Here is a 12500-nt window from a genome sequence, read left to right on the forward strand (position 1 = left end):
CATCATCATCATCATCATCATCATCATCATCATCTTTATCTTTCCTTTTCTTCGCGAAAGATTTTTATATGTTCTAGAATGATATTCGTTTAGCATGTATATCCTTAGAAGAAGCAAACCATCTATTAGCAAATTTAAGTCATGCCTTGCCAAAATGCCGATTGTATTCATAGGTTTACCTTTTTCATCAAACAAAAAATTATCTCCACCAGCTTCAGAGACACTGCAAATTGAGTGCACTTCCTAAATCCCTCAAGTTCTGCACATGAGTTGGAGAATTCGCCGCATTTCCTGAACGTCTGTCGCTCTTGCGGTTCTTAGCGGCTGTTCGCTACAACGGTTCGCTAAGTCTCGCTCGAATCCAGGAGTCGATACCGATCGGGAATTATGTTTCATGACATAACTGGTTCGGTGTCTTTTCGAAACTGCTTCGTCAGGCATTGCGGGACTCCGGTTTTCTGACGGGGATTTTGCGTTTGATATTCGGTGGCAGTTCCTTGCAAATTTTTAAAGCGGTTTGTTTAGGTGGCGTGTCCAGTAAAGCGCCAAGTCATGTAAATATATCAGTTTGCCTCCAGAAGGGTTACTGTTATCATAAGCTGTAACTAGAACGTCGGTTATTATGGTGATATTAACAAAATCATCATTACAGTGATAATAAAGATAATAATAAGGAAATAATAAGGCGATGACTATGATAAGGATGATAAGGATTCTGATAATAATAGTTAATATAAACAACATGGATAGCAATAATACCGATTAATGATGATAGCCTTAAATCTGATAATAGTAGTGATGAAGATGATGATGATGATGATGATGATGATGATGATGATGATGATGATGATGATGATGATGATGATGATGATGATGATGATGATGATGATGATAACAATAATAATAATAATAATAATAATAATAATAATAATAATAATAATAAAAATAATAATAATAATAATAACTACAACAACAACAACAACAACAATGATAAGAACAATAATGGCAATAAAGATAATAATGATAAAAATAACGACAAGAAAACCAACAGTAATGACAGTAACAATAACGACAAGAAGAAGAACAGCACTAATATGAATGACGAAAACATAAGAAAACAATAACAAGCCTAAACTAAAACCGACCTCCACATCAAACCAAACACATCTGCCCTCGTAGTCCCACGGTCTAGTAAGCGACAACATTCGAGCGCGTTCGAACCGCCGTTTCGATCCGTCATGCTTTTGATTTTCGAATTCGCTCACTAGAACTGCAATCCCGCTATTTTGTACAACGTTATTACCGTAATCGAAGAAATATTACCACATCATCCCCCTCATCCCCCCCCCCCTCTTTGCTCCTCTCGTTATGCATATCCGGTAAATTTCCGTTATTCGGTTCCTGGCTGGTCATATACGTTTGTTTGTTTTTTGGGGGGAGTGTTTGTTTGTGATTTATAGGGTAGAGGGAGTGAAGAATGGGGAATGAAGGAAGGAAGGATGGAGAAGGAAGTGGATTAAGAATGAGAGGAAAATGGGGAATACTTATCAGATACTTATCATGGATCTCATTCTTGTTCTTTCAATTACGACTCATTACCTTCTTTTTTAACACATTTCCTTTTTCATTTTACTTCTTTTCCCACTCTCTCTCTTACTCTTCGTCCTTCTCCATATTCTTCATATTCTCTTCCTTCTACTCGCTTTCTCCCATCCTTTTCCCCCCGCTTTCCTCATCCTTTTCTGCCCTCCTTCCTCTTCGTCTTCCTCACCACATCCTTTACTTAATCCACCTCACTTCAAACCAGGAAGAGTAAAACAATAAAAAAGCGTGAATCATTGTATAATCTGTAAATAAGAGAATTGACAGGGTTGCCAACGGTATTTCTGCCTATCTCTCTTTATCAGTTATCTTACTATCATACACTCTAGTTATTGTGTTTATTTATCTGTCTATTCATCAACCTCCTTCGTAACGCCAGTCATTATAAAGGTGTTGCATATTCCGTCTGGAGGGTCGATGATTCACTTCTGTATCACTAGATTCTAGTCCTTAATTAAGGAGGAGAGACAGCTGAAGAAGAAGAAGAAGAGGAAAAAAGGCTGAGATCAAAATGAATAGGTAAAGAGAAAAAATGACAAGGCTTGGTGAAATGAGGAAGAGGGAGAGAGAGAGACAGACACAGAACAACTGACAGGTAGATGGATAACGAAAGAGAGAGACAGAAAGGCAAACAGAGAGCGAGAGAGACACAGGCAGACAGACAGACAGAGAACGAGAGAGACACAGACAGACAGAGAACGAAAAACAGAGACGGGAAGACAGAGAGCAAACGAGACACAGACAGTTAGAGAGACAGTAAGACAGACAAAAAAACAGAAGTGATAGAGGCGAAGACAGCGGAAGAAGGGGAAGAAGAGAGAGAATAAGGAGGCCACGTCGCTGGAATGACAACGCAATGGTTGGAGGCCATGAATTCTCGACTGGTAAATATTTGATGAAACGCAGCCAAGCAGAGAGGGGGAGAAGAGGAGGAGGGACTATAAAAAAGGGAGAGAGAAGAGGGAGGGGGAATAGGAGGAAGAGAAAGATGCATAAAAATAGAAGAAAGAAAAATAAAGGGAGGAGGAGAGTTGAAGGGGAAGAGAAAAATTAAAGGAGAGAGGAGCAGGAGAGGAGAAGAACTGAAAGAGGGAGGGGAAGGAGAGGGGATTCGAGGGAAGGAGGAAGAAGAAAGAAGAAGAATAAAAGGAGGGAGGAGGAGGAGGCAAAGAGAAGCACCTTGGTACATCCTGCGTTTACTTATTTAATTCTTTTCATGTTAGTGACTCGTTATCTCCGAGTCCTTCCTGTGTGTGTTTCTCTCCCCATCATTACTCTGCGTACGAGTGAATGTTCAAACATATCCGACAGTCTATTTTTCCTCCTTTGTTGTAATTTGCTTAATGGTATTCTTCTTGTGTATATTTCACTCCTTCTAAATGTTTACTTGTTATATGCATTGCGTGGATTCATACATACAGTACTAAATTATAGTATATACATACATATAAATTTGTATAAACACACAAAGACAGATATATGTATATGTATGCGTGTGTGAATATATACATACACACGCACGCATGCACACACGCACACGCACACACACACACACACGTGTGTGTGTGTGTGTGTGTGTGTGTGTGTGTGCGTGCGTGCGTGCGAGCGTGTGTGAATATATATATATATATATATATATATATATATATATATATATATATATATATATATATATATATGTGTGTGTGTGTGTGTGTGTGTGTGTGTGTGTGTGTGTGTGTGTGTGTGTGTGTGTGTGTGTGTGTGTGTGTGTGTGTGTGTGTGAATGTGTGTGAATGTGTGTGTGTATGTATGTATGTATGTATGTAAGTATGTATATATATATATATATATATATATATATATATATATATATATATATATATATCCTTGGTTTTATGTTATGTAAACTGAAACTACATATCGAAAGCAGTAATACTAACGTCTCAAAAAGTCAAACATTGCCCAAAAGGCAATCTCTCTCTCTCTCTCTCTCTCTCTCTCTCTCTCTCTCTCTCTCTCTCTCTCTCTCTCTCTCTCTCTCTCTCTCTCTCTCTCTGTCTATCTGTGTATCTACCTGTCTCTTTCGAGCTCTCTGCCTCCCTCCCTCCCTCCCTCCCTCCCTCCTCTCTCCCTCTCCCCCTCCCCCTCCCCCTCCCCTCACACACCCCCTTCCCCCTCCCTCCCTCTCATTCACATCCATAAGTTTAGCCGCTTCCAAACTTAGTTGGGAAATTTTCCCGCCATTTATTAAAAGTCGGTTAGAGAGAACGCCATCGTTTTTCACACGACTCAAGAACTTGGGCGACACTTATTTACACGCAGTTATTTGTCTCCCTGAAATTATTTCGTTCTTTCTTTTAGCATTTGACACTTTTTAGGCAATGATTTGGAGCCAAGTATAGATAATAGAGATAATAACTGATTATGAAATGGTTCATCGTGATATATATATAAAGAAATTTGTATTTTTATTAGGTGTATGTAACTAGTAATTTCATGTCAGACATGATCTCCTTTTGCCTGTATGATGATGATTATTATTTACTGCTAATTATGACTTCGTTTTCTTTTACTACTAATATGTTATTTGCTCTGTTCAGCATTTGTATATACATATATTTCTTCCCTTTTCTTTCTTTCTTTCTTTCTTATCTTTTCTTTTCGTTTCGTTTCTTTCTTTCTTTCTTAAATATCCCTCTCGTCACACTTGGTCATTCTTTTTAAGTATCTATGTCACTCTCAATTAACAACCCACTTGGTCTCTCTTCCCACTTCCTTTAATCTTGTCTTCCTTTGCCCTTGAATCTCCAACAAAGGAACTTGAATAACCTTGAACTTGGCGCAATAAGAGCGATTATCCCGTGCGCGGTGCAGTGCCCTAGAGGAGAAGGAGGAAGAGGGGGAGGGAGGGAGGGGGAGGAGGAGGACAAAGACTTAGCGAAAGAGGAATGAGAAAATAAGATTTTCTTTTTCTCTCTCTCTCTCTCTTTCCTTATGTAAATTGGAGTTAGAAGTAGTGAGAAAGGAGAATACTTGAAAAAAGAAATGGAATATAGATAAGAGTGGGCGAGAAAGGGTGATGGTATGTACAGTCGCCCCCTTCCCCCCCTCCCCCTCCACGTCCCCCCTATTCCAGGTGAGGGTGAGCTTGCGCCATCTCACGCCGGGGAATTTCCTTAAACCGGTTTTGCTGATGACTCCAAGCAAAGTCATGGTGATGGCGGCTTTTAGCAATGATACAGTCTGATAGTTACATATTGCGCTGTGGCCAGGGATTGGTGAATGTGGTCATATGAAAGAAGGCATTTCAACTTTTATGTGTATTACGTGCACATTTACATATAATAAATATTATAATGAAAACGTTATGCAGTTTTATTTTTCTTCTTGTCCATGTTCTTCCCCTTCTTTTTGCGTTCCATTTCGTCACCTTCTGATTCGATTTTTCGTATGGTTTATCACTTATTAACAATCGCTTCTCTGCTGCAGATATTATGGTTACTTGGGGTAGCAGCAGTGGCTTCCCTGCCGCTGTCGGACCCCCCCACACGCAACATGGAGGACCTTATGCAGCTGATCCTCGACGCACGACCTGCAGACAACGACCTTGAAGGAGACGTCATCGAAGTCCATCCTGAGGCAGAGGCCCTGAGTGTGCCGGTAACCACGCAGTCGTCCGTCAATGTGACCTCCAAGGTGCCCAGCGACCCGGCTGGCACTGTGCCTGCCGATGATGCTTCTACCCCTGTCGTAACTACGCCTGAACAGGAACAGGTGCAGCAGCAGCAGGTAGCGGAGGAAGACCATGGACAGGTAAATGAACAAGAGCAGATGCCCGAAGACGCAGAACAAGTGCCTGAACAAGAACTTGCGCTCGAGCAGGAACAGCAAGTGCCTGAGGAGGTGACGTTACCCGAGCAGGAACAAGTCCCCGAAGAGGTACAACAGGTTCCCCAGCAGGAGCAGCTCCCTGTCGAGCCGCAGGCGAACCCTCTCGTGCCTGTCCCGGTCCAAGAACCTTCGAGGTTGGAGTACTTCATCCCTGACACAGACCAAGAACCCGAGATTGTGTACATCCCTATGGTTGACGTTCCTGAAGAGCTTCCTGAAGACGGTCTTGTAGCAGAAGCCCAAGAAGGCGTAGAGGAAGTCGATGTCCCCGAGGAATTCCCCGAGGACATCGCTGACGTCCCTGAAGACAACTTTGAAGAACCTATGGATGTTTTTATTGTGCCTGAAGAAGTGCCTGAGGGCTTCGTGCCTAAAGAGACGTATGATGGCCCAGAGGAAATCCCCGAAGGAATCTCCGAGAACCCCGATGTGCCGCAAGGGGCTTTTTATGTTCCTGAGGAGGCCCCTGAAGAAGTTTCTGACGACCTTGAATATATGCCAGAGGAGGTGTTTGAGGGCTCTGAGGACTTCCCGCAAGAAACGTTTGGTGTTCCTGAAGAAGTCCCTGAAGAAGTTTTTGACAATTTTGGTACTCCCGATGAATTTTCTGATGGGCCTCAAGAGATGCCTGAAGAATTTTATGATACCGAAAGGGAAGTTCCCCAGGGAATCTTCATTGTCCCTGAGGATAACTCTGATACCTTCGAAGACACTTCTGCAGATATTTTCGATGGACCTCAAGAAGCCCCTGAAGCCGAGGCTTCAGCAGGAATGTTTGATGCTCCTGAAGAAATTCCCGAAGGAGTCTTTGGTGTCCCCGAAGAGTTTCCTCAAGAAGTTCCAGAAGGTTTTTATGATATTCGTGGGGAGCTCCCCGAGGACATGTTTGTCCCTGAAGAAGTGCCTCAAGTCGATGGCCCCCAAGACATCCCTGAAGGTCTCTCTGATGGTGAGTCTCCTGTAGAAATAATTGGTATCTTTGAAGTTCCTGAAGAAGTCTCTGAGGATGCGTTTGACGGTCCTCAAGAGGCCCCTGAAGGTTTCTTTGATGCTCCTGAAGAAGCATATCCTGAAGCTGGTCCCTTAATACCTGAACTCGTCCCAGTAAGAGTGTCTTATATAAAACAGGAATTCATTGATACCAGGGAGTCAGAAGAGGACTCCGATGAAGACGAAATTGTGAATATTGAGCCTCAAGAATACCCACAAGAGGAGACCTATGACCAACCCATGGTATATTTCGTGCCTCAAAGCGAAACTTTCGTGCCCGAGAATGCTGACTACACTCCCGAGGAGGAATACAACTTTGACGGAATATCAGGCATGCAGCAGGATATGCCACAGATGGATGAAGAGGAGTATACCCCCGACGAGTCGCCCATCGCGTCGGACAATTATTTTGTCGGTGAGGAACAGCCAGTGATTGAAGATGGTGCTTTTATGCCTGAGGATGAGATCTCTAATGACGAAGCTATGCCAGGTAATGAGAACCTCCCTATGGCAATGTTCCACACCCCTGAAGGTGATGTAATCGTACCTGGGTTCCTTCCAGACATGTCGGAAGAGACTTCTTCTGAAGAAGATGTCCCAGAACAGTTCTACCCGCAAGGTGAGGAGTCTGAGGGCGAAGACTTTGCTCCATTCCTTACCGAGGCTGATAATGAGGAGATGGTTTTCAAGCCCTTCGGCGGGTTGCCTTTCTTCCGTCCTGCTGTGGTGATGGGCCCAGAGACCGAAGGAGAGGAGGAATTAGAAAGCGATGAGTCCAATGGGCCATATGTACCACCGAACTTAGTCGAGATCGTGGTTATTGACACCCAAGGCGACCGCAGCGATAGGCTTCCTCTCCCCTTCGCAGCCCAGCGGCCTTTCTATGTGCAGATGCAGCCTGAGCAGCTGCCCGTCCGCCCCATCACACCCATTGCCGGAGAGACATTCCGCCCTGACGAGCCTCTGCTGCCCATCGCCGAAGAGCCACAGACAGATGAGTCCGATCAGCTGACACCCATTGTGGTCGACAATCAGACATTTCTCATTCCCAATGAAAATAACAGCCAGAGAATATTTTTTCCTGAGGATGAGGAGCCCACCCAGAGCCTCCCTGTCTTCCCTGGCCAGTGGGACGATGAGAAACATTTTTTTCTACCAATCCGGAGCGAGGACGATAGAGACAACCAGCCTCTGACTGAGGAAAATTTCCCAGAATTCGAGGAGCAACAACAACCAACTCAAGAATTCCTTGAGCCAAGTTTCCCTTTCCGCCCACAGCCGCTGATGAGAAGAACCACATTTCCCACAGAGGAATCTCAGGACTACTTCGATGGCCCACAGACTCCTCAGAGGTTTGGCCATTTCCACCCCGAGCCAATCCCTTTCCAGAACGATGACGACGACGATGATGATGACATAATTTACCCTGATTACGACACGCCAGCCGGACACAACATCCCCTTCGACTATTTCATGCAGTCTCGCTACCCACAGATGTACGGCGGAAACGACTATTACCCACAGTCAATCAACGAGCCTTCCAGGAACACAGATTTCACCCCACAGAACTACCAGGTATACGGACCACGTTTCGGAGAACAGAGCAACTTACCTTCTCAGTTCTACCGCGATTACACCCCTTTCAACTTCAGGACCGCTATGCCAGCCAGGTCTGCCTACAGGCAAGGTTATCAGGGCCCTTTCCAATTTTACTCAGGGCGGATCGCACCACAGAGCCAGTACGAAACCAACTACGGTTATCCTTGGAACTATAACTATCCTTCCCGCCGTCCTGTGTGGTAGGAAGGAAGGAAGATAAGTAGACGACATACTGAGGCAACAACGTGATAGTGTCTGTCAAACAATGCAGTATCATACACTGTACCCTAAGAACAAAAATACTGGAATGTCTTCTGGTGTTGGTAGGAACTGTATAAACATATCTTTGACAACAGTATCCAGTAATGATGTATTGTTATAAAGCTAAGACCATGTCGTTAACTATTTATACGAAAGTTATACTGTATTTTCGAAGACAGCTGAGGTCGTAAGCAAAGCTAGAGAACACTTTGACGAAGTCGATTAAGATTAGAGTTTCTAGACAATGTAACATGTCTCAATGTTTGTGTACCTTGGATTCGTGGCATTCATTACCCTATTATTATAACATCATCAAATGATGTACATGTAATTCTATATATAAAATTATAAAATGTTTACTTGCTTATCAATCATTCACCCTAAATAATTATGGAAAGAACATTCAAAGTGAAAGAGATAACACATGCCTACTCAATGCACACTTATATACTTGGGTTATATAAAACACGAAAACATATTCAGAACACATACAGGCATCTTCATTTGTATGCACACAAGTACTTCCTGAGACCTCCCAAAGAAAGAATAGTGATGACTGCAAAATGAAAGGAAATAAACCAAGAAGAAAATAGGCAGTATTTATAAATGTACATTAATTATGAACATTTATATAAACTTTTGAAAGTATATTACAGACACACTCACTGAGAGAGAGAGAGAGAGAGAGAGAGAGAGAGAGAGAGAGAGAGAGAGAGAGAGAGAGAGAGAGAGAGAGAGAGAGAGAGAGAGAGAGAGAGAGAGAGAGAGGTGGAAAGGGAGAGAGAAACAGAGACATAGAAAGCAGAGGGAGGGGGAGAAAAACAGAAAGAGAGTACTTAACAATTTCTTTTTCTCACGTGTTTCACCTACAACAAGTATAAATTATACTAACCGGTCGCTAGTACAATAGTGAAGAGTGGTGTATAAAATATTAAACGCTCGATATTCTATTCAGCTGTGACACACCAACATGCCAGGTGCCTAGCCTGATATTTAACATTCTCTTTGACTAGGAGAAACGTCTGCTGTTTAATCCATTGTACAGCACATGACTTCAATTACATGTCTGGAAGAGAAAGTGTGTGGGTGTGTGTGAGAGAGAGAGAGAGATGGAAAGAGAGAGAGAGAGAGAGAGAGAGAGAGAGAGAGAGAGAGAGAGAGAGAGAGAGAGAGAGAGAGAGAGAGAGAGAGAGAGAGAGAGAGAGAGAGAGAGAGAGAGAGAGAGAGAGAGAGAGAGAGAGACTGACTGACTGACAGATATGTAGACAGGCAGTCAGACTGACTGACTGATGGACAGATACAGTCTAACAGACATACATAGTGTGTGTGTAGGTGTTGGTTGGGGGGGGGGGATAAGTGTGTAGGCACATATTTTACAATATCATTATTCTGATAGTATGAACGAGAGTTGGTTTTCTTGAATTAATAAAAAAAAATTGATTACTTCCTTCTTGCACTAAATAGGCGGGTACATCTGAGCTTAATGATGTGTCTCAAGCCAAGAAATAATCATTTTTTTGTTTACTTCAGTATCTGAAGAGGCATAATATTAATAATGTCTTTCATTACGCATTTTCAGTAAGCACACTTCTTTAATCATCAACAACACTTCTTCAAGCTTCATTTTTTTTCTAAGATACGTTTTCTTTATAAAACAATAAAGATCACATACTTCCTTTAAAAAAAAATAATAATAATAGTGCAGTGCTTTTTCACATCTTTTAAAATTACAGTAATTATGAAAGACTCATTTTGTTATGCACAGATGTTCTAAGCCAAGGTCTATATAAGTACTTCCAGACCTTGGTCTAACACTTTTTCTTTGCATTTTTGAAGTATTATTAAAAACACACACATATACAGAAATATATATATTTAGCATTTACTGTAAATAATTTCTTGGACAAACTCTTTCCTACAAATTCTTAATTTACCTGATCTCTTTTCAAACACTGTATATTACTGTTTTCTCAAGCTCCTTTGTAAGTTGTTTTTGAAGTTCTTTGGTTTCCTGTCCTTGTTCCCATGAAATAATTATTTCAAAGGATGGAAGAGGGAAAAAATCATATGCAGAAAAAAAATCTCCATCAAAATAAAACATTTATTATAAATTCAACAAAGTACATATTGCATGTTGTTTAACAGTGATAATTTTCAAGTAATAAATAAAGTAAAAACACACTAAAAAGACGTCCAGCAGGAAAATACACTTACAATTCACAAAACAGAAGACATAACAATATCCGTCTGGGGGATGTCTATATATATTTGACAAGCAGGGAATGTCTTGGAAATATTTAGAAACATGCTCTTGTACATCTAGGCAAGGCCCCCCCATTCTACTTGCAAGCACAGGTAGTGTATTTGGATCACACAGGTAGTACAGAGTTGCTAAACTACTTTTAATATTGTCTTGGAAATAGAAAAATCATTCATGATATTTTCTGAATCCTCAGATACACTAAACTCAGCACACTGTTTTTTTGTTTTGTTTTTTCAGGAAGACAATGCCAACACTTACATCTAATATAGTGCATCACTTTATCTTAATAATCCTAAATTCAGGACATATTAAGTATTTGAGCATCACAACACCAATAACAATAACAATACATCTAAGACTCTCCACATAAAATTAACCAATAGCCATAACCCTAACTGCAAAAAATGTAAATTCCTCTAAAAAGAAAAAAAAAACTAAAAAACTTATAAATCGTGATATTCTATAATAAGTTAATTCACTGTCAACCAAAGGGAAATGGTCCTTAAAATGGCTAAAAGCTTCAAGGAAATACAGCAGTGGATTACAATTTGCTACTGCAGTTAACAGCTTCACCATGCCTATGCTAGTATGGTACCTCATGCAGTCAGTTAATATAACACATATAATGGTATAGTAAAATATACCATCCTCTATATGAATAAAAAATACCTGTAATAAATATTCACAGCCCAAGTATAAAAAACAATATATGAATCCTAATTAGTTATCCTAACCTATCACATGGTTAAAAAAAATTGTGTACAGCACTATCATTAGTTGATGCATTTTTTCATCTTGCTGAACTTGTATAACTTTCTTGTGAAATTATGACTATAATATTTTATGTAGAGCTCGTCATAAGATAATTATATCCAAATAACATTATTCATCCAAGGATTACCCATAAGGCCTGAGGATTGCGCAATACATAAAGGTTGTCACATACAAGCATAGAGTATATAAAAGTATACGAAAATATGATTAAAAATAACTTATAATACTGGAATTACATCATACTTTTCATCCTCACGTGCAGGTACATACTATTATCACTGTGCACTTCTACAGTTTTTACTGGTTACTATGAACCCAAAATTATTAAAAAAAAAATTTTAAGAAAAATTAAAGAATCCTCACAATTTTTTCAATAGTTCCAAATACTAATCCTGTAAATATTGGAAATGCAGCCAAAATCACATCTCAAAAAAAGCTACTACTCGGCAAAAGTGCAAGCTGATCAGGGAAAAAAATGTTTTAAATTTTCCCCCTCAGGTTAACCATGCAAAATTTAAGAAAAAAAGGTAAAAACTAATGCCTATTCCTTTTTACATCTGTGAAGCAGATAAAGACTCAAAACTATTCAATTGTCGGGTAAATGGTGTGCAATTGCAAAAAATGCCTGGTTGGCTAAGGACTGCTCTAACCTATAAATAATTTAGAGCAATGATTAAAAATAACATACATATTTGCACAATAATGCTAACCACACACTTTCTCAAATGTTGTTATTTTTTGGCACTGGTTTTTTGGGTATGATATCAACAACCACACAACCTTCCTGCTGGTAACGATGACGAAGTTCCTCCTGAAAAAAAAAAGAGAAAAAAGCATTATAATTCTTAATCTGTTTTCTCTTATTCTTTATAAATGTAACTGAATGATCTCCCCAAAACCCCCCAGAGAAAATTTGTAAAACAAAGTAAGTTGCCATAAAAACATCTAAGTACAAGATCATCAACAAACCATTCTACTCTGGTCGTTCAGGAAGCCTAATACAGCACCACCGCTGCCAGGGAATTTTCAAAAGCAGCCCCAAAACTGCTAAATTCACATTTTCGATTACAAAAACCCGAGCAGCATCACCATACAGTTCTTTGCTTTAAAATTTAATTTCTTAGGTCAGCTAGAGTAG

The 12500-nt window shown here is 40.5% G+C and overlaps 2 protein-coding genes across 3 annotated transcripts in view; one reads left to right on the forward strand and one right to left on the reverse strand.

The window, feature by feature from the left end:
* LOC119578846 (titin-like) overlaps window positions 1-8682 on the forward strand; it is a 19759-nt gene extending 11077 nt beyond the window's left edge. Inside the window, exon 2 of the mRNA XM_037926495.1 lies at window positions 5074-8682. Coding sequence (XP_037782423.1) covers window positions 5074-8268 — 3195 coding nt within the window. The 3' untranslated portion in view covers window positions 8269-8682. The remainder of the gene's footprint in view (window positions 1-5073) is intronic.
* A 1730-nt stretch (window positions 8683-10412) lies between these two features.
* LOC119578847 overlaps window positions 10413-12500 on the reverse strand; it is a 22799-nt gene continuing 20711 nt past the window's right edge. For both annotated transcript variants that reach the window (XM_037926497.1, XM_037926496.1), the window contains exons 11-12: window positions 12332-12500; window positions 10413-12173 (exon numbers count right to left, since the gene is read on the reverse strand). The exon at window positions 12332-12500 is cut by the window's right edge and continues 84 nt beyond it. In XM_037926497.1, the coding sequence (XP_037782425.1) occupies window positions 12475-12500 (26 nt within the window). In that variant the 3' untranslated portion in view covers window positions 10413-12173; window positions 12332-12474. The remainder of the gene's footprint in view (window positions 12174-12331) is intronic.

This window comes from Penaeus monodon, chromosome 11, assembly GCF_015228065.2.
Source record: "Penaeus monodon isolate SGIC_2016 chromosome 11, NSTDA_Pmon_1, whole genome shotgun sequence".
Lineage (NCBI taxonomy): Eukaryota > Metazoa > Arthropoda > Malacostraca > Decapoda > Penaeidae > Penaeus > Penaeus monodon.